This window comes from Pomacea canaliculata, linkage group LG3 (assembly GCF_003073045.1).
Source record: "Pomacea canaliculata isolate SZHN2017 linkage group LG3, ASM307304v1, whole genome shotgun sequence".
Lineage (NCBI taxonomy): Eukaryota > Metazoa > Mollusca > Gastropoda > Architaenioglossa > Ampullariidae > Pomacea > Pomacea canaliculata.
The window spans coordinates 33,105,067-33,128,673 of record NC_037592.1 but is presented as its reverse complement, the minus strand read 5'-3'; the positions used below and the strand labels follow the sequence as shown (position 1 = coordinate 33,128,673).

General features: G+C 38.7%; 2 protein-coding genes across 2 annotated transcripts in view; both read right to left on the bottom strand.

The window, feature by feature from the left end:
* Nucleotides 1-151: 151 nt before the first annotated feature.
* On the bottom strand, nt 152-7,431 carry LOC112559203 (deoxycytidylate deaminase-like). The gene is given in 7 exon segments (XM_025230235.1): nt 152-307; nt 460-661; nt 1,397-1,420; nt 1,423-1,513; nt 2,779-2,875; nt 4,477-4,530; nt 7,282-7,431. Coding segments are annotated over 6 exon segments (513 nt in total). The 5' UTR covers nt 4,524-4,530; nt 7,282-7,431; the 3' UTR covers nt 152-255.
* A 6,099-nt stretch (nt 7,432-13,530) lies between these two features.
* Nucleotides 13,531-23,607, bottom strand: part of LOC112560023 (rho guanine nucleotide exchange factor 17-like) — a 36,207-nt gene continuing 26,130 nt past the window's right edge. The window contains 5 exon segments of the mRNA XM_025231571.1: nt 13,531-19,059; nt 20,698-20,871; nt 21,173-21,347; nt 22,723-22,871; nt 23,250-23,317. Coding sequence (XP_025087356.1) covers nt 18,764-19,059; nt 20,698-20,871; nt 21,173-21,347; nt 22,723-22,871; nt 23,250-23,317 — 862 coding nt within the window. The 3' untranslated portion in view covers nt 13,531-18,763.

Below are 23,607 nucleotides of genomic sequence, written 5' to 3'. Positions count from 1 at the left end.
CAACAAATAAATGTCAAAAATACCACAAGCCTTCTATATGTAAAGAAAGATCACACAAGGTAGTCAAAAGCTGGAAAAAATTAACTTGATTAAAAGAATTGAAGAAATTGGAATTCTTCATTAAAATTATAATCGTAATTCATTTTTTTTCTTTCTTTATTTTTGATGTCATTGATTGATTTTGGAAATGTGCGTTCCCAGGAACCTTTCTGAAGCTAGCCAGCCATTCAGATGCCTGCACCTTCCGTAGTTTGATTACTGTGGGTCAGGAAACTTGAGAATAACCTTTTTCGTTGGCTTGAATTGCCTAGAATAAGAATATTTTCTGAATCGAATTATACAATTCTACGAAGGCGAGGTGGTATCTTTAAAGAAATTTCAGATAATTATACATATATGATAAAAGTAACATAAACAATTAGTCCTACTTTATGTTTACATAGATAAGTAGATACGTACGTGAATTCGATCTTGGTGTCCTCTAAAAACTTTTTGGAGACTGTGTATTCAGGTTTGTCTGTGCAGTAGAAAACCTCTTTGATGCCGGACTGAACGATTACTTTAGCACACTCATTGCAAGGAAAGAGTGTCACATACATTTTACAGCCTCGAACACTCACAACGGTTCTAAAAAGCACAGCATTCATCTCAGCATGACAAACTGCAAGGAAAGTAAACAACAACATCACAAAAGTTACATGTATGCATACTAATTTCTTGGCATTTTTATACAATATTTTACGTTGCACTTAAGTAAATACATAAGGTTCATGAAAACACACAGTCCATGTAGGCTTACATCTCTCTTGCGCGTATGATTTGCCTCATTTCCCCCTCAGCGATCCGTATATCAGTAGAGAACAATAGGTTTAAACAATTGTGATATGAAGGTGGAACACGCCACTTGTAGCAGTTATTCTGTCTGTAATTATGGTGTCCGAATCCTCAATAAGTAGCTTTTTCTGCCTGGATACCAAAACTAAATATCCTGGCATTTTTCCTTCGCATGTCGTTTTGTTAAACAGGATCAGACAGGATCACGTGGGTTCTTTAATTATGTGATCAAAATTTATTTCTCATGTTGTCCGCTTTATGCTATTGACACAGGTTCCTCTTTGTGGTTGTATCCTTTTCTTTTCTATCACTATCATGAAATATGTAACATTTTGAGTCCTGATTCTCTAATTTTGTTGAATTAGTCAAGCCACTCGAAACTTACTTTTGTAAAGTACTAGGGATACCTTTGATTCTGTGTCAATTACTTGAAAAAGCAACACTTGTACAATAGTAAAAGCTAGATACAATTGGACAGTGTTTGAGCATCAAAAGGTAGGAGACTACCAAATCCCGTTCATCTACAACCATAGGAAAGGCTAGAGTTTTAGATGGTTTTTACCATAGGGTCTCTTTTCTTCACGGCCCAAGGAGCCTCCTCATCATTTATGTTCTCTGGCATACCATTGTAGCCAATGCCAACGATCTTTTTGTCTTCGCTCACGATGCAAGCTCCGACCTTGACAAAAAACATACTTTTCTTTTTAGTATCCACTCTTTTTTTTGTAAAAAAAAGGTCTATATGTAATTTATGATGTCGTGGAGCAGGGTTGTTAAATAACCTCATGCCTGTGTTGCTATTAAAGCTTTAGCTATATATAATGTACATAAACTAATGGTTTTGTCCTAATACTGTGCAAAAATATTTAAAATTCATTATATTTAATGATGTGCACAGCTATTAGAAGTAGAAGAGATGAGCAAATGACATTAGTCTCCTATCTCATCGCTAACAGCATGCGTAAACCAAACTAAATAGTCTATTAATTAGAGGCAGACGAAAAGTCAGCAGAAAGAAGACTGAAGTGACGAGAAGCAAGAACAAGCAGGAACTCCCAATATAACTTCAAGGAGAACCTGGAAACAGACCGCTTCACATATCTCGGAAGCATCGTTAACGAGAACAGTGGAGCGGATGATGACACCAAAAGCCGCATAGACAAGGTCAATTTAATTCAATTTTTCCCCTTGTAACGGGATGCATCACGACCAAGATAGGTCGCTCTCCCTGCGCTGACCAGAAATGATCAAAGGGAAACAATGGAAAGTTAGATACGAACAGGAACACTGAACAGATGTGGTGTGCCGCCTTGCCATTACATGGAATCTACGATAAGGCCAGGCATGCTTTCAACAACCTACGCCCCATCTGGAACTCTCGAGCATTATCCCTCCACATCAAGACCTGATTCTTCAACACCAATGTGAATGCAGTCCTACTGTATGGTTCTGAAACCTGGAGAATGACAAACACCATCAACAACAGCTTCAGACCTTTACCAGCTGATGCCTATGACCAATGTCACTAGCCAAGACACCAAGAAGCGCTTGGAGCTGCATAGGACACCCTGCGCAAACCAACTGACATCATTACCAGGCTAGCATTTTGACTGGAACCGTTAAGGGAAGAGGAGAGTTGGGAGACCAAAGCAGACTTGGAAAAGAACAGTAGACAGCGAGGCAAAGGATACCGAAACCACATGGGCCCAACTGAATGGTCCAAACCCGGGTCCTCTGGTGAGGTGTTGTTGCGGCCCTATTATCGAGTGGCAAGGACTAAATTAAACTAGTGTATAAATCATACACGTTCTTTATGTCCATATACTTCCCCCAAGTCAAATGTTGGCAGAAATGCGAGTGTGGAGGGATAACGAGTTGAGACCGTATTAATTATCTGATATATGTCAGAGTTTGTTGATTAGCGTCAATGAACAGAACCTTCACCTGTGTTCGAGGATCTTTACTGCGCTGCGCAGCCAGGAGGGCGATACCCATAAAATAATCTTTCCAAGAAAGGTAGTCAGATCGCATTGTTGAGTCTCTGCAGTACAAGTAGATAATACTGATTTACAAACATTTACATCATGTTAACATGGTATATGCGTAGATCAAATACTTACCATACCAATACATTAGTATCAGAATTGAAAATAGCTTTTAAAGCTGTCAGCGCTGTTTTGCAAAGAAGCACAGAACTATACACATTAAAGTACAAAAATAAAATAAGCATCAAATGTAGACCAGAAATAAATATATATTACAGCATGTTAACATCAATACTAACACAAGAATATGTAATTATGTACAGGAAGTGCACCCTCATTAAAGTACAAAGAAATTAAACATAAGCAAGACATTTAACAGGCTTTTAAGTTGTGCTTAACACTTCTCCAAGACAATGTCATTTATCAGCTCGACAGGCGGGCAGTTAGTGACGGTTGGGACGTCAAAAGTAAACGAAACGTTGATCAAACACTTCCAGATTCACACTGCGAATGTCAGAAGTTTTTCATTCGATGCTATAAAGGAGGGAGCAGGCTAGAAGTGGCCGATTGTAAGTAGGAACAGTTCAATCGAAACAGATAAAAAGAATCATCTCAAAGTGTGTAAGGGTGAACTGAATATTGTAAACACCTGTATAACTTCCATCTGAAGAAAGACGATAACGTCCTTTAAAACGAATAGACCAAAAATCAGAAAATATACCAACCGAAAGTCGAAAGAGTGAGGAGGCTGCTCTAAATCTCATGTAAGGAAAATAAAACCAAAAAACTCGGTCACTTCACTCGTACGACCCCAGGAAGCATGTAAGCGACGTAAGTAAAGGAGTGGAATGACTGGTTGTCCTATGCAAGGGCTTCTCACTTTCAACCTAGAAAGTGTGAGTGGCTGGCCTTATCAGCTGCCGCATCTTTTAATTTGTCCCCGCAGCGACTATATAGTACCAGTCGCGGGACTAATGACTAAATTACTGATCTAATTAGTTATCAGTTAAAAGGTAAACACAGATAAACAGTAGTTCAACCTCTCTGTGACCGTTGCAGAAACAATGATGAAACGTTATTAAAGAAAAATTTCAAGGAATACTGTCAACTTTATGGATTTCCAGGAATAGTACACGACCGAGAAACTGAGGTGTTGTTATTTAATGATTGACCCAGATAATAAACAGAATGTCTGAAAGTTACCCTGTCTTCGCCAATGTCTAAAAACTCACTGCCAACCAGAGACCATGAGCCAACAGACATGAGTTCTGTACTATTTTGTAACATTGAAAGAATGTGTACTTAGTTTTGACATTGAAACAGCATGTTGAAGAAATTTATGCCGCCAGACACAAAGTTAAATGTGCCTCGTGTCCTGGGTCAATATTAACTCAATATTTCGGGCATTTGTCTGCAATGACATTTAGTCACAGATGTTCAGCCAGAAAAATATTTCAATATTTCAGACATGAATGCGAAAGAACACCAAAACAGTTCCGATATATATATATCTAAAGCATCATGCACATACACAAGTTTCAGTTTACGTCATATGATATTTTAGTAATATGAAATAAATGAAAAGTTAGTTTCTAGAATTCTTTACACTGCTCAGTTAAAAATAAATATATTTACAGTTGCTTATACAATAAATTACCTTTCATCGGGCACATCTTTATCCTTTGCTTGAATGTCACTGTCCATTGCACACCTGTTGATAGGTCGAGTTAAAAATGTAAGTATCTCGCAATAGCAATATGTCAACAGATCATAAGCAATAGAATAGGTGGACTGAGATGTGTTTAGACAGGTAAACTCAGGTGCGATTTTTTTTAGACCTGCATTAGTGACATCAGTCAGGCCGTTGTGTCGTCACCGTCATTCAGATTTAAAGTCTCTAGGTGTAACAGCCAAAATACAAATGTCCGCGGTGTGGTGTATTGACAGGACGGTCTCAGAAGCCCCATGACGTTTCAGAACATAGAATACTTGTGTCATAAACCTGCTTTTTAAAAATTCAGTCGGACGGTAAGGGGTTTGGAAACGCAAAAGGTGGGGAAATGGCGAGTGATTTGTCTGGACGTGTGTGTGTGTGGAGGGAGGGAGGGAGGGCGAGAGTCTCGCTGTGCCTTTGTATTATTTAATTAGTCGTATTATGGTGTGTGATTCATTGTTCATCAAGAGGTGGTCGGAGCTGTTCTCAGCTGCTCCCCCATCTCGAGCAGACTTATCGTCATTCGCCTCAGCCCTGAATCTGGTTGAATGTGACGTGGACAGCCTCTCGGGTCCAGCGAACGAGGTGTTCTGGTCTACAGCCAAGTAGATTTTGGGGCAGTCACGGACAAAGAAAAAAACCCTGGAAGAAGTTCTTCGCGTCTGTGATCGTAGGAAAGAGCTAGGGTGACTCAGAGAGTAGCCACAAAACAGCAGTTGAATATCGCAAGGTCAATAATGCGATCAGGTAAGGGATAAAGACAGAGAAGCTTGGATCGAATAAAGATGCAGAGATTGAGGAGGGGGCGAATTGGAGTGACAGTGGTAGGCTTTCCGCCTGCTCAACAAACTCACGATTTAAGGTCAGCAGCAAAAGGCATTTGTCAGAGGAGACAGCGCTGGCAACCTCCGCACGGAGGATAAGGCTGTAGTAGACTGATGGACAGAATATTGCCCTGGTCTATACAACATCGAGCTTGAGATGACGGACATGAACATCCTCAAAATCCTGAAGCTCTGCAGGTCTTACAGGAAGAGGTTGAAGAAGCCATTCGCACGATGAAAGGTGGACACTGTTGTGTGGAGGGTTTCCTGGTGTAGGACGTCACTTTTTGGTCACGTGATGTTAATGGTTCATGTCATGCATCAAGGGAACACTCAGGAAGGTGTCGCGTACCTTTTACTCCGAATGGTTGAGGGACGGTCAGCCGTCTTACCTACCCACAGTATATTTCACGCTTGTCACATCCTGAGTAAATTCTTACCGGTGTTCCGATCTCCATGTGTAATGATATTGTTGATTGTTGATGTTGTGATGTGTTGTTCTTGACTGCTTTCTCATAGAGCTGCTTTCTAATTCAGAAATTTATTTTAGGATAAATAAAGCTGTATTGTACTTCATTGTAACGGGCAATAAATAAATCTGATGTTGTGGTGTTTGATATGCAGCTTGTGGATCTTGGTAATGCAAGTTTTTAGATGTTGAAGAATTAGACAAACTAAACGTGATAAACTCTTATCAATGGACACTTGTGTACCTAATATTATATTATGTAAAATGTATGCTTATGTAAAAATGTCATCTTAATGATATTGGGGACGATATTGTCCATCGATAAAACGTTATACAGATTATATGGCAATCAATGGGTATTCGTGAAAGGCTTGACAGAGAACTGATCATATTAAAGAAACAAATCATAAAACAAAACACTAAAAAAAAAAAAGAGAAAAAAACAGAAAAACCACCACACTGACAGTTCGAACGCGATACATCTAAACCAAACGGTGCCCTGTAATCACTAAACCAGAGAGACATATCATGCTAAATTGTCTAATTAAAAATCTACTACTAGAAATACGAAGAATCATGAGTTAATGTCGGTTCACTATACAGGAATACATTAGAAACGCCTGCCACATGCGTTTCCTGGGGATCAGACGCATTGGGTTTGTACGGCAAAATCTTGTAGAGTTAGAATGTGTCTGTCCCACACTTGTGATTGCCACGATAACCTCTTTCGTCGACTCTTGCAACTCTGTCCTGTGTGCTTCTGATAAATTCACCTCTTGCCCCAAAGGCGCTCGGAATAATGCACCCTGTCTGACTACCAATGAAACCAAGATTTGACCACTTTTGACCGCTATTAAAGGGACTACATTAACCCCTGAGGACTGTGGTCATGTAACGGTGGCAAGTCGCTGCCCCAGGGTTAAATAAAGACCAAACTTGAGGCAAAAACTGGAGTTTTATGAAAAAAAGGGTCGGATAAATATACTGGCCAAAGGCACCAGAGCAACAAAAATGGCGGCTACGTAATCCTGATGGGGCGCATTTAAAAATAGGGGATGAGAATGTCATACATTCAGAGACAGAATCACATATTTAAAAAGTTTACTACGATGTGATTGTAGCGAAGCTTATAGTCGGAAGAACGAGATTTTACTGTTAATGAGAATATTGAAGACTTCGGCACCGAGACAACGCTTATTTATAAGAATTCATTCTTTAAAAGAACATTCTTTAAAAGCCAATTTACAAGTACTGAGTGAGTGTATCGAATACACTGTATTCCCTTGACTTGAATGACAGGACTACTAACAGAAGCGATCACACCACCACCCAACTATCCACCCACCCACACATAGTAACCTTTGATCAGAGTAAAACCCTGCGGAAGATTGGGGTGTTTAGATAAAATTAATTCTGTCTCAATTAAAAACACATGAAATTATAGAAATACACTACCTCGGTTCAGACAGCTACGACACTCGGATGCACTGTTTTAGGGAGACAGTGAACGTTGAACCACCTGACGTCAGACGCTAATCGAGTGTCGTGTCAAGTGATCGAGTGAAAATTATACAAGCAGCTCGCAGTAGATCTGTTTACCGTAATATATAGATATAGCTCCTATTTTTAGAAAGTTTATAGAGGCGTGTTGGGATACGTCACCTTCCATGAACATTGGCACGTTGAGATTTCAAGTCCAGACATGTATTAGCCGAGTTGAGCCAGGTAGTTGTTGTGTGTGTGACTGCACAGATGACTATGGCACACAGTCCTGGCAGACTTTTCTCCACTGAGACCTCTCACTGATTCCCTGAACTCCACTTTCTGCCATTTCGACCTAATATTAATTACAAGATTGTCACTTTGTGTTACCGTTACCTTCACGGCCTCACTCCAGTATACCTGTCTCATCTACTGACCCCTTACCACTCACATCAGTTTTTTTCTATATTCTCTGTGTGCCACGTTCCAGACGAGAGGCATTCTGCCCAATTTCTGACCTCTTCCTAGTCCTACCGCCTGGAAGTCTTTGCATCTTTCTTTTCCAAGTCTTGCCTCAAAATCCACCTCTTTAACAAATGACCTTTTAATCCAAATGACGTTAATCCAAAAGACCCGAACATCCACAAGGATGATACGGTCACTAACAAGGAACCTATAACGACCTTAATGTTCTGCAGGTCTTACAGGGAGGGTGGAATGATTCCAGGGGTCGATAACCTCCCAGCAGAGTTGCTCAAATACGATGGAAAGATACAGTTCTGTCGCAAAATTTTAAGGCCAACCAGTGTCCGAAAGAATGAACGCAGTCACTTGTAATACCCCGGCTGAAAAGGAGGAAGTTGGAAACTGGGGCGGTGCCAGAACTACTTGAAGCCAAATAAAGTTATGGTGAAGGTGCTATAGCTCGCGTAGGAGCATCATAACCATTACTTTCCTCATGAGAATGTGGTTTTCGACTTTCTGCCCTTTCAGAGATTAGACAGAGCGAGAGATGAAGCTTACAAGTGTGTACTAAATACTTTTGGCGATGAGGCACAAAAAAAGGTTTTTAAATATACGTTGGATATTTGAGACTAAAAGCTATTGCAAGATACCACACTCTAAAGTTTGTCTTTTCTGTTTTTAGTCAAGCGAGTTCTTTTATGTTCTAAAGTTTTGCTAAGTGCAAGAATTAAAAAGTAAGCTACTGGTCGCACATTCAACACTATAGAGCAGGGGTCTCAAACTCATATTAGCATGTGGGCCGCAGTGGAAAGTAACAGCCAGTCAGCGGGCCGCACCACGAAAAGAAAATGTTTTTTCATTAAATTTTACGAACACTACTGTCACTGCAGTTAAATGCTAAATAAAGTATATTATTAATTACATTTAGTGCAGTTTATTACATGCACAGGCAGTTTAGTTTATTAAAATAAGTTGACGTTGTCTCTGTCACTAATAAAAAAGCAGAAACTGTAGTTCCTATAAAAAACACCAAGCACAACATACATATACACCGCGGACGTGACCGCGGGCCGCACAAAAATGTTTCACGGGCCGCATACGGCCCGCGGGCCGCGTGTTTGAGACCCCTGCTATAGAGTATAGAGCCAGAAGTTTTCAAATAAATTTTCATTGGGAACTACTAGACTTCTAGTCTCATTAGTGGAATCAGCAAGAGGAATGAACTAATAGTTTGACCAAAATACATGTAAAAAATGAAATGAAAATATGCAGGCTGCAGTTTTGTCAACATCAATTGTCATAATAAGTTTTTGGGAAAACAAATATTAATAATGGAGCTAATAGAGATCTCAAGAATCTTCAATAATATACACAAACCTACCTTTGATTTGCACCTTACACAGCCGGACTATTCTACACTGAGCGAGTTCGGAGAACCCTTTGGTGAGTCTGTTATTAACTGTCTCGATATCACAATCACAAAATAAGATAAATATGTTGCGTTCAGCATACCGTTAATCTGACCTGGATCGAAGATAACACATTGTATGAGATGGAGCGGGGTAAACATTAATAAGTCTCAAGCATCAATGGAGATCGATAAAAAAAAGTCTAGCAGTACCAGCAGTAGTTAAGAAAGCTGTTGCACAGTCAGCAGATGGCTTCATTCACCAACCTGACGTGTACAAGCACAGCTGCTAATTGCTTATGACGCAAACGCAAAGAGAAAACAATTATGAGAAATTCTGTCTCTGCATGAGAGGGTGTGTGTGTATGTGTGTGTGCGTGTGTTCTGGAGAAAAGCACACCATGCATATCCCTCATCCTAGCGTTTGTATGAGCTCACATTGCTTATGGTCGCCATACTTGCAGTGAGGTCCTCAAGCAAACCTGTCTCACCTTCTGACGCCTTACTACCCGAGCTTGCATTGGCCACCTTTCTGTTGTGCATCAGGCGAGAGACATCCCTTCTTTTCTAGTCCCACCGTCTGGAATTCTCTGCATCTTTCTCTCTCAAGGCTGGTCTCAAAACCCACGCAATAAACAGTTACATTGTTAGTACAGGAAATCTTCCGTTCCATCCTTAGTTCTTCAGCTTCATCCCTCTACTTCGTTCTCGATTTCCAGGGTATCATTCCGTTTACTGGCGTGTTTCTTTGTCGCATGCATGTTACCTGTTCGTTAGTTTGTTGTCTTTTGAGTTCGCCTCTACGCTGGGACATAACTTCTACAAGTGGTTGTTGTTGTTATTATTATTATTATCATCATCATCATCATTATCTTCTTCATGATACAACATCGCAGTGCTATCATTTTATCTCATGGGGAGATTTACCTTGCAAGGCTGGTGTAATGTGCGAAACAGATAGAGAGAAAGAGAGAAAATGAGTGACAGTTTGGACTATTCAGACCTTGAAAGTCTGCATTTCTCGTGCTCAAGTAGCAGCTTTTCAGAAATCCGAACTGTGGCTCATTCTCTCTCTGATTGGTGTTGACTGCTGGCAACCGTGTGAATGATGTACCAACATGGCGTAGTCCACTCTTACGTTGCTCGTTGATCGCAGGTGCGAATCGTAGCGGATAATTAATTAACGGATCGGTATTGGAGGCTGAAATATACAGGTTAGTTTTATATCGCCTATATCTACTGTTATCTGAAAAAAAACGCTAACCGATGGCTGCTGCAGGCGCGAAAGCCGACAGCATCGGCCCCTGTTTCTTGTTTCTTATAAATTGTGCTAGGTCAAAGGTTGGCAAAGATTTCTCTTCGTGGACCGGTCTCAAAATTCTAAACTATGCGAAAGGCCGGTAACATACCAAAAAACATCGTCGTGACTACACAAGAAACCTAGTGAAAACAGGATGGAAATGCATACGTAAGGATGTTCACTTATCCAATGCAACTTGAAAAACAAACCTGTTTAAATTCGCTCACAATAAAAATTTAAACCTTCTTTGAAGGCAGCCGCCGCGGATGCTCTCGTACATCTTCATCAGATACGTCAGTCGCGTTCTTTGTTATGTTTGTACTTGTTCTGTTAGAATGTAACTAATGATTTGCAAAGTCAGGCAATTATTGTCCTCAGTCGGTGTTAATAGCATCCACTCCAGGGGCCGCAGTGATGAAGCAGAATAAGAATTTTCCCCAGGGTAAAATGGGAAACTCAAGGAAATTAAAAAAAAAAAAGCGATTTCCAGACCCCATGAGCACTACTTCATGACTTCATGTTTCTTTACCTCAGGGCATTTAGTGTGTGTGTGTGTCTCCATTATGTAGTTTATTGTTCTGTAGTTCTGATCCCTTTCTTTAGAATGGGTAAGATTAGAGCCTACATCCATTCTTTGGGTTCACAAACTCTCCGGTACAGAGCAGTGAGGGACTTAGTTGTTTAATCGCCATCCTGTTTAAGCGGTCAGCTGGGACATTGTAAGCTTGTCTTGGACTGGTCACACGCTGTGACAGAGTTTTGCCCGTTTGGGTCGAACACCTCCAACAAAGTGGCCCCGTGCATCCAGATTTTCTTCACATTAGCAGGCATCTGGTTTTTCAACCCGTTTGCTGCTTGATGAAATCGCAAGTCAAACATAATTTCGTATGTCAGATTAAAAAAGTACTTGCGTTTTCTACTAACTCCGGTTACTGTTTCCAGATGATGGATTGACGTGACTCGTCCAGTGCCAGACACTCACTAAAACCCTCAGAGACACTACCAATAATAATTATATAGATACCCTAGATACTGATGTGTACAATACAAAATAAATATTTAACTGTAAAATGGAACTGTAAAGCTAATAAACTACTTCAAGAAAATACTTACACAAATGCGCTGGCAAAGTGAATCAGGAAAAAGTGCCAACCTTACCCACGATTCTCAGCAGAGAAAGTGACAAAAGATAGTAACCAGTCACACAGGGCCTAACCACCCTCATGGCGATTGGCTACGTCATAGTGAGGAAGAGATACTCACCCACACGTTAACACTCACAGGATACAGAATAGTATCAGCTATCACAGGCTCTACAATTTGCAGTGTAGAAAAAAGAACACTTTCAAGTTAAAACTGGGACTTGTCACGGCAGAGTTTGTTCTCTTCTTGTAAGTCCCGATGTTTGTCCTATCTGATCCATTTTTCTAAAACCTTTATTATTAATTACAAAGGGTAAGAAGAATTTGTGCCTAACTAAGCTGAGTTTTATTAAATTTGGCGCATTCACATCCAATTTTGAACGATTAAAAGCCTTTTCTATTCCGCAATTGTGATGACAGTCTTTATCAAGAGAAGCAGCTCTTGTTAATATGGACACGAAGCTCATCTTTTACTCTAAATATTATTGTTGATTTATTCAGATGACAAATTATTTGTTTAGAATCTGGAAAAAAAACCCTACAGGAAACGCTTAATATAAATATATATTTTTTTGTCATTTAACAGTAAATGTTAAGAAATTATTGTATCCACCAAAGGAAAATATTTAAACTATTTGTTTATGCAGTGGTGACAGAATTGATATAGTTAAGTATTTAGGTCTTATGTGAAATCATAACATACTTTGGCAGTGCAGACAAACGTATGTGACAAAACCTCTACCACTCCAATTTAGGTTTATCGTGGATTTGAATCAGTCAGGAAAATCTTCGGTTCATCTTCAACTGGTTGAAGGAAAAGGTTAAAGATCACAACAGAGAAATTTTCCTTGCGTGTCCCATCCTGCGTAAATCCTTGCCGGTCTCACGAGCTCAACTTTCTTTTGAGATGACTTTTCCCTACACGAACACTCGCAGGCCACAAGACACCTCTTCCGCTCCGTGCCGGTGGTCACCTCACCATCAGCCTGCTGCATTCAGCCATGTTTTTATTACAGTTATGCTCAAGATTTCTTTGCATATGGCTTCACTAAGAAGCACTAAATGATTGTTAATTTTGGGTTTGTCTAATACTTTAGTTTATATAATCGAATTGGAAATCACAATTGTTGAGCAGTCGTCCATTTATAATACTTCTAGTAGTTACCACTCACTTATTTTCGTCTTCAAACAATCAATCGTTTCTCTTTTATTGCGTGTGCGTATTAACTGAGGCCTGCAAGTGCACTGATTAGCGATGTCTCCGGGAAAACGACGAGATCGTGACAACAGCTTTTAAACATAGATTCTGACACTAAACTGTGTTTTATCAGTGGCATGTCCTCTTGATATTTTTGCGATCTCCTTTCCGCAAAGTGTCTTCCGTCTTCAGATTCACGAAGATGACACTGTCAATAAAATGTCCCACCTTGGGCGTCGTATTCAATTCTTATCGTAAATTACAGCGATAACACAATTAATGAACGATTGCGACGAACACACTTTGGACTCTTGACTTTGCCTAACAATTTTTTTTTCACTTAATAGGGTGACTTCTGCACGATGCGGAGATTGGTGCTTCCTGGATGGCTAAAATGAAGCAGTCGGTTCAAAATAGCATACAACCTCAGGATGGTTTAGTTTCAGTGTTAAGAAAAGACTGAAAATATGATGGCGAGGCTGTTTGGTCAAACACAAACCCTATGAGAAACCAGATTTGTTGTTGTCCTTGCCACTTCACAATATGCGGCAAAAAAGGGGGGAGGGGCTGGGTAAGTTCATGAAAGGCTATATATACTGATACTCCCAAACACTTCAATCCCTTTATGAACATTGCACACAAATTCCCCTTCACACAAACACACGCGTGCACATGCACACACAATGAGATAACAAAGACCGAGTTCAACTGATAGACTTATAGATGTGTTTATACCAGTCACGGGCAAGGTCACTAGACCACTTGTCGGTGCGTGCAGCAGCAGGGACAGTTGATCCAACCAGTCAGTCACTGTACTCTCTCAGACAATGGAGAGCATGCGCAGGAATTCAGCATGCATCGAAAAGTGCAGGACCAAGCTGCTGCCATCAGCACCATAGCAGGAAGTGGGAACAGTTTGTACCTCATTTCTTTCACTGTCTTAAGCATGGCTTTCAAAAAAAAAAAAAAAAAGGAGAGGAGGGGGAAAAACTGAAATTTTGTAACATTAAAGGCTTCTTTACTGTACAAAAAGAATGTGAAAAAAATATTTAAAAATTTTACATTTCACGAAAACGTTGCTTATGTGCATGCCAAGGGTAAAGTTGTTTTTCATGTAAGAATTTTGACAGATTTTGACTAGATCTTGTTTAGCTGATGTGTGTCCAGTGTTTACCTGTGCAAAATATTTGTTGGTATGTACCCTACAGAGGAACAAACTTTTACCTCTTGAGTTGAAAATTAAAAATGGGTAAAAATAAGAATTTACAATAAGCTATATTTAAAAAATAATTTAAAACTTTGTCAGCCAAAAAAAGGGGAAAAATACAATGTCATGTAAAGAAGAATATTTATGAGCCACTTGAACATGCCCACTTCTTGCTTGTGGTTACTGACTAATCAGTGTGGAAACAGAGCAAAATGGCATTTCAAAATCACCAGATTCAACAGACTGTTGTAGCTACTAGATCACAAAGTGATAAGCGTATGTACTTCATCAAAAATGGTCAACATTACATAGACATCTACCAATTGATAACAAGAAAAACATATATTTGCTTTCATCGAAAAACACACTTCTTGAATTGTCTTTCTTGCAAATGAAATGCATAACCGTGCTGCTGTTGGCCCAGAAATTCATGGGTCACAGACAGTGCTCTTTCTTCTCACCCATCAGGTTACAGCACTGCCAATGCCATGGCGACCGGCAAATGGTGCAAGCTTGCCATTCTTGGCAACTGGCAATGAGCGAAAGTTGTTTGTACAGATCTAGAATTCAATACTGCAATGCACTGAACAAATTTCTATGGCCCAGCTATGAAGAACACAAAGGCAGTCATACAAAATAAGACAATTTACAAGAAACTAAAAAAAAAAAAGAAAAACAGTTTGCACAGCGCAAATAAAATCTCAAAAGAAAAGGTACATTAAAAAAATTGATAAATTATGGATTGCACTACATGTATATGCAAACATCTTGAATTACAGTAATACCGAAAAAAGGGACCAAAAAAAGTTTTGCACTCTAAGTTCTTGCTAGACTAGCACAACACTGAAAAAGCATGAGTAGTGCTTGTCTTTGCCTGATTGTTCTTTTGACCAGAATGGGTTTAAATGGAAGGTGAGACTGGGAAGACAAAACTGTGACTGACAGAAGGCAGTATCTACATTGCGAATGGTTGGAGGGCCAGCATGTCTGCACTTTTAACATCCAAGAGCCAATTCAGTATTTTATCCAGCATTCACTTAAGAGCTGAACAAGCATGAACAAGCTGCAGGAAGGGCAAACATCAGCAATACGCCGTTCAAAATGTATAAGAACCATGCTTCAACAGACGCTTGTGAACAGTCGCATTACGATCAAGCAGTAACATCTATGTTCAATGTGTCAATGAGGCAATGCAGGGAGTCCCATTTTCATTTGGTCATCTTTACTCCAGACTGACCCTAAATGCTTTCAGAAAGAAAGCACTGAGCTCTTGAGAACTGGACTTGGCAGAAAGTTTTGTTCTGTTGGCAGAATGCGAGCTAAGGTAACTCTTAAGTTAATGAAATCACTGCGCTCAAGCAGAACATGGGGGTACCCAAATGTTCTTCTTGAAAACAATAGAGAAGAACAACAACTATACATTAAGAGACATTGTCTGATGAACTTTCTTCTGAGGTTTTAGTTGTTTCCAGTTTTTGTAAAAATAAAAACTGTTCAGAAAATAGTAACCTTTCTATGAAACAATTCATGCTTATGGCAAGGTTACCGGCACCAGATCTAAATTATGTCTTTATTATCTCTTAAAAATGCAATAATTTCATAACAATCTTAACTTCCATAAACATAAATGTTGAGAGGAGAAAAATAAGGAAGCAAGGTTTACTCATCTGCTGTTCACATGCTGAAGATGACACCATGATCCTTTGTCTCAAACCAAATTACATTAATTGTATCAAACCTAATTTGTTTGGTGATAGCTGTGATACTGATATCACAGTCCACCTCTTATTGTATGCATATTTAGTTTTAGTTGTTGCAGTAACAAATCAAAAATCAGATATCCTGAACAAAATGCAACAAATGTAAGTTACTGCCCAGACAATGAAAATAAGAAGTTTGGGAAAATATTTTTTTAAGAATAAAAGATAATTACTAGATTTTTAAGACACATTATCAAAGGCACTGCTCAATTGAAAAAAAAATATTTGCATATTTAACTTGCCAACATATACACTGAATGTAAAGCAACACAAATGGTGTGCTTTATTTTAGCTGTAATACTTATACAACTATGTGCTCTGAATCATACCTTGTACCTTTAGCATCATTAAATTGCATTGAACATTGTTAATACTGTGCTTAAAATGGCAAGAGAAAGAGATTTTACTTTCTTACACATGACATTAAATTGAATGAAAAACGTATGGATTAGTAAACTGTTTTTAAAACAATTCTTTCAGGGCAATAGCTCCATGCTTGTGCAAAAGGATGAGGCTGCAGCACTCGTGCGTTATCACAAGCACACATAAATTTGAACACACAAGCATTCATACACAGGTCCAAATGCATATGCACAGGCATGCAAACACACATTCATAAGCAGCCAAACAAGCAGCTTATGTGATCAGAAATCCATGCATCACATGATTTAACTTAATTGTTTGAAGGGGAGATGGGAATTAAGTCATGAGTTTGTGACACATTTTGGCATTGCTGATTGCAAATCTACAGTCAACATAAAGTGTTTCATATTCCATAAAAATAAGTTCTTCCCACAACATTCAACACTGTTCTCTTTGAAAAGAGGTATAGCAAAAGGCACGATTTTGTTCACAAAATGGAGAATCCTTGGGAAAAAATACTGAATCTAGACAATGAACACTGAAGTCACTTATATATATTTTTTCCTGCCATATATACAGACTTGAGATGTGACATTTACGAAATAAATTCCCTTGTAATATTATGATAAATACACTTCTGAATTACTGTACTTCACATCTGTTCATAGCACCCAGTGACATTCACAATAACATTCACTTAAAGACTGACAAAATAGAAACTTCAAATAAATGCATTGTTTCTCATTTCTTTTCTTTCAGCCAAGAAGAATAGATAGACTTTCATGGAACATGTGATAAATAAATCTAAATATCATAGTATGTACCCTTTTATTGTAAAATATTCATTCTGCTTCACAGGCACTTGTTTGTGGCTGTGGAAATCTGAAAAACATCTAGGGGTGGGGAAAAATCGGATTTTCGCTTTGAGGAACATAAATTAGCATGGGTGTTGAAGCTGTAAGAGAAATACCATGAAGCAACAAGAACATAAAAACAAAAATTGAATGAAAAATTTTGCGAGACCTGTTTCCTCACTGAGATTCAGTTAACAGGATAGGCAGGTGTATCCAACCTGTAGTCTTAAAATAGAACATTTACAGTAACAGCATGAAACTAGCGAAAGTGCACAAAATACAGAACACAAGGAAATCTCCGCATCTTTGATTGTCCACTACTTGTGCTTAAATAATTTATTTGTAGGAGAAAGAGAAAGCAAGAAATCTTGGATTTTTATTATTGCTGACATACTGAAGGGCTGGGGTTCATGACAGACATGGATTCTGCTACAAGTATAAAAGTTAATAACTGGATGTGTGTTACATATGTGTGTGTATGCCTATTTATGTGTGCATTCATATGCATAAGAGTGTTCATACACATTTTTTTGCTGTCCCCCACTTCCCTTAAAAAGATTCTTCTTAGCAAATCTCGTTAGTTCTGTCTTGAAGGTTCCTCTTAATGCAAAAACAGAAGAAAACTAAAGAATAGTTTTTTTAAGCTCCCAATAGATTTTGATGCCTGTCTTTGGTGTTTTAAACTCTCTTAAGCACATCCTGATTCATGCACACTTCAAGTTACATAATCATCTGTAGAGAAGAAAACACTGCCTTGGTCGAAATTTCATGCCCTTTTTACACAAGATAATTAAGCCATCCTACTGGTGCATGTATAAATTGCTTTCCATATTTAGCACCAATGCACCTAAATTTTTGTATCCGTTTTGGTCAAATGCTCTTTTCAAACCCATTCTTTCTCTTTCACTGACATACTGCACCATGAGACTCAACAAAGCAGCAGCTTCAAAGGGATTGCTTAAGAACGCCCATCTTCAACATCACAGCTGGTCTAATGAATGAAAATCAAAGTTGATTTAGGTTTATGGCAGGGTGCTTGCATCACAAATCCTTGAAGCACCATTGTTGACATTATGATAGGTCAGTTCTTGGTTAAAGTGTTTACACTGTCTGAAAAGATTCGCTGGCAATAATCAAGTATCAGAAATATGTACAGTCTTTGTAACATAATCCTTGGGGAAATAAGAAATAAACTGTTGTCAGCAGAATCTCTAGATCTGAACTAACCACATGACATGCAGAACCCCAAATATACAGGCCATGCTGGTCATACAGTCAATACCTTCCAATAATAACTATTGTTTGTAATGATATCAATACTTGTATGCCATAATTAAACTTCAAAGCAAAGGGAGAATACAACCTCAAAGCCTTGAACTTGATAGCTACACATGTGGAATAAATAGTATTCAACGCAAGCAAACTTTAGCTGATCTAAAATTTGTTTCATCCAGCCATGTTTACTGTCTTCCTGCTGTCCTCTTTACAGAGCAAACTGTCCTAGATCCTGACCAATCATCCTGTAGTCCCCTACCCACCACCCCAACACTCTACCCCCCAAAATTATCATCCTCTATTCAAGTCTTAAAAAATATCCACAACCACTGAAATTTTACAGCTAAAAAATATCACCAGAAAGGGCATAGTATCACCAACAAGTGTAACTACAAGCAGAAGGCGAGGTTAAAGTTCTTAAAACTGGTCAAAAGTCAAATATGAGAGGTCATGAACTTCCAGTGTCATGTGGTGCTGCCTACATCAGACCTGCCACAACAAGAGGTGGTTGGTGCTGTCATCGCGCCCTGCTGCCTCATTGGTTGTGTTGTTGCGGAAATCCTCGTAACCATCTCCACCGCTGATCACTAGCATTCGGGTTGCCATGGTTGCCATGGTGGCTGCCATTGATGACCTGCGATGAAGATCATGGAGGGTAATGCCCTCACTAGTGTGAGCGTCTTTGGCGATACTGGATTCTGACTTTTGGCTGGTGCCAGAATTGTGAAGCTCCACGCAGGTCAAAAATCGAACGTGCCCAGTGTGTCCATACACCAACCCTGATTGGATTAAAAAAAAAATGTTCTTCAGTTCTTTCCGATGGCTCAACATGAAAACAACAACAGAAAGAAATTAAGGCCGTAAACTGAGAAAAGTAAACATTAAACAACTGAACAGAGCAACAAGTGAACAAATAGTGAAACAAATAGTAGAACAAAGAGTCCTGTCCAGAATAAAAATAAACAGTCACCCAACAACAGTCTTCCTTGATGTTAACCCCAAGCATTACACAGCCTGGGTATTTTACATAAAATAGGTTGACAAAGTGTTACTCATGTAGTGTTCTGCTTAAGTTCTTGATAGTAACATATTTTGCATGATTTTTTTTTCAAGTAGAAATGTCACACTAAGAAGGTTAAAAAAACAAAGACCTCCATCTGGAACATTATAAAGCAAGCAGAATAACTTCACACCAGTCAGCCTTTTTTTCCTAGGGACTTTGAAGTACTTTCAGCAGTCAAACCTTCAATATGAACTAAACATTATTTTGGTCTATATTTGCCCTTTAAACACAATGAAGTTAGCAATCTTTTCTAATTTTGTTAGCAGACTTTGCAAAGATTTACTAATGAGTTATTATCAACGTATTGGTTTTAATTTTGTACAGTGTGGATTGTTAGAGCGCTACTTTAAACTTACACAACAAACAATGCACGAAAAATGTTCATCTTCTCTTGATTTTGATTCTTTTGCTGAGAGAAGACAATGAATGGGCATTATTACTATAGCGTTTGTTCTTACTGTGAACTCAAGATATTCTGATCTTTTGACAGACACTAACCTAACCAGGTTGATTTCAAACTCTAAATTTCTGCCGCACCATACTGATGTTTTTCACTGAACTCTGCAAGCACTTCTGCACATCAATGTTAGTCTAATCTCAAGATAGAGCTCAAGATTATGTGACTGTCAACTCATTAAACCAATATCTACCTGAAGCTTACATATTTTAAACTCGTTTTCGCTGAGACTTGCCACATTACATCTTAAGCGCAGTACAACTACCTCTGACTTTCAAACGTGAAATTTTCACCCCCTTTCCTTAAGCTATCTAGCTTGCTAGACTACCTCCACAATGACTTGCTATGTACGACATGCACAGTATACTTCCCAGGTGTTTTTACCACTATTTCAAATGATAAGCATAAATAAGCACGTCATTAGATTTCTCGCAACTTTACTAGGAAATTACATTTCTTAATACACAAGAGCAAAGTGAGAACGCACTGTTCATGAGTCGATACACTGAAAGCAAAGTGGCGATGACAGCAGTCATCCCACTTACTGTGCTTACTGTGCAGGGGGCTTAATCAGGGCTTCTGCTTACGCATTAAAAGTTCGGAGGACCCCTTCAATTTTCGTCAATGGGGTCCATTCAAATTTGGGCGAAGAACAGGGACCCCTTAAAAATCTGAAGGGGTCCCTGGGACCCCAAAGGATTTAGCCTTAGCAGAAGCCCTGGCTTAATAAAAAGGTAAAAAAATTTGGCATGGTTAGAAGAATTAAGCAGCTTTAAAATTAAAATAAGTATTTTTGTGTATAAATCTATGTAAACACCCCCCCCACACATACACATACATATGTGATGGCCCTGTGGAATACAAGCACCCTGACTAAGGCTAAAGATTAATTCTTACCAGTCACAGTGGGTGTGGCTAGTGAGCCATGGGTAGTGGTGGATAAGATCTTAGGGATGGGTACAGTGAGAACTACACCCGCACTAGTACCGACCCACAGCAGGTCTTTACACACAAGTAATGCTGTAATCCTTAAGCAGGCTGTCTTGTGTTGTCGAATAATCTCATCGGCCGCTGCACAGAACAAAAATGCATTCAAGTGTAAATGAAGTTTCCCTCTCACTATGTTCCAAAAGCCATTATCTAATGTGACCTACAGACATTCAATTTTGCAAACTGTCTGCAGGACTGAATCCATTTTTTTACAAAATAAATTAGTGAAAAAACATCACCTACTTGATGGCTGACAACAAACCCCAACAGGTAAAGACTTACATTAATATGAACCAATAAAATGTACAGAAGAGGAGTAGACTTTACATATTGCATCATTGTACTATTGGTACATTTTAGAACTTTATATACATATACTCACATTGCAGTTTCTGAACCACAGCTGGTTCCACGCTGACTTCCAGAAGAAACTCGTAAGTCATGGCATGTAGCAAATAGACTTTTGAACTTTGCTGGCATGCGACCCACACCCCCTGACCTGAACACACCATGCACTGCACGGCTCTGTTGGGGTCTGAGCCCACTTGGAATGAACGCTACAGGGACAAATCCAAAGATTTTACCTTTAGCTTGTTTGACTGACTTCTTCCTTTTCACATATGAGTTAGTGTAATGCAATATGAGGAAACAACAAATAAAAACAGATGAATTTTACTTTCAGAGTTGTCAGGATTTTTTCTCAATTTTGATTGCTTATCTCAAAAATAACAATTATTTTCATCTTTATTGTCTATATCTGTTTACCAAGATACAGACATCTGTCTTTGGAGTTCACAAGCAATAAAATAAACATCATACATTTGCATCCATACAATTACTACACTCACTCTTAAATCCTCTCTAAGCAATAATTATCAGAGGTGCTTACATGCGCACACACACACACACAGAGTACATTTGTTAGCTCTGTTCAAGAGTGATTTCACAGTTGGTACAAACGACTTGGCAAAAGCCTCTTCTTGGCAACCATTTGTTTCCATCTATGGCCAGAGGGGAGATAATAATGACAGCTTATAACTTCACAGTCCTGGTGTAAAGGTCACTTAGTGGTCTTTGTGGAGGCCAATGATCTTGCTGGCAATCTTGACCACCCTCATCAAGCAAGCCTTATCTTTGATGGAAAGAAGGCCAAGCCATACTGATTCAACATGAGAATGCTTTTGATCAAACTGCGATACAATGATTCTAGAACAGGGCCTTGGACACTGAAATTCCTTAAATGTCTTAGCAGATACAGGCAATGATGTGCTTTCCTGGAAAGTACGGGAGCGTTTTCCTGGAGGGATAGTTTGCTGTCCAGTACTGTGCCAAGGTATTTAAAACTGCACCTGATCTACTGCCTCAGTGCCAATAACTAAGGATGTATGAATAGGTTGATGCTTCTCCTTTCAATGACCAATTCTTTAGTTTTAGAGACACTGAGTATTAAAAACTTTCTTCAAACCACAAATAAAGTTAGTTTCTTAATTTGAAGAAAATAGCTTGCTAGTGAGTCCATGTCTTTGAGCCGAGCAACCAATGCCTTGTTATATGCAAACTTAATCCATGATCAAAGATGGAGCACTATTGGAAATTCCCTCAGCCAGAGCACTAGTGAGGGGTTGATGTTTCCTGCTAGAAGACCTCATAATAGCAAATGAATGGTATTGAACGCAGATGAAATGATCATAAAAATAAAATATGAGTGTATGTAACAGTGCTGTAGATGACGTGCTACTATTTTGTAAAAGGTCAAGCAGGCATCCTCTCATCTTCTTGCTTTAATTTTCTAGGCAACTTTTCCAAGAATCGTTTAATCATTCATCCAAAAAATTTAAAGATGAATTCACAGGAATATATGCACATATCACCTCAAGCATAAATTTTGAAAACGTTCAAATAATGATTAGAATGAAATGAATGGCAAATTACCTCAATGTTTAGTGCAAGAGGATTGAGAACATGGATAGTGTTCTGACATCCACACCACAGTTTGCCTGCCACAGCCAGCATTTTGGTGATGGGTGAGGTTGCTGAGCCAACAGTGCGAGTGTATGGATGTTCTGTGTCCCAAAGGCCTTCTGTAAGTAAAGAAACAAAAGGGGAAAAAATATTCTGCAAAACAATTATATTTTGCAAGGCTTTTAGCTCCTCATTTCAGACAATATTTTCTGGCTTTGAAGTGAATGTAGCACATGCAAAATATTACTTGCTTTATTATTTTTTGTGAACAAGATATACACTAAACAGAAGTTATGTTAAACCACAAATAACTTTTAAATTCAATTATACAGGTAGTAGTCTTGCTTGCTGGAACACAGAATAGCTTTGCGCTCTTTAGGCTGTAGGTACTAATTAAAAGACTAAAAATTGTACCTCCTCAAAAGAATCAAATGCATGAAAAAAATTACACTTTTGTCCACTAAACAAAAATACTGAATCTCTTATGAACATCATACCTGCATCTCTTTTATATACAATGAGGTCACCATTCACAAGAGAAGCAAACACTTTGTTGTCTAAGTACCTGCAGAAGAAAATATAAAATCTAATTTTAGCTTTTTTTTCTGTTTGTTCTAATGTGTTATTCTTCTAGTGGTTGTTCTGTTTTACATAACTGCATAATGTTTTGACTTTTTTGCTTTTATGAGCTGATTCTTACAGAATAAAAAAAAAAAAATCATGCTTCAAAGAAAAATAAGAATCATCTAATTTAACACAACAAAGTATTATACAGAATTCTGGAGAGTTCAAGCAGCATTTTCCTCTCTACTAGTTTCTGTGTGCAAAATATTTTCCTAGCCCTAGAACATGTTA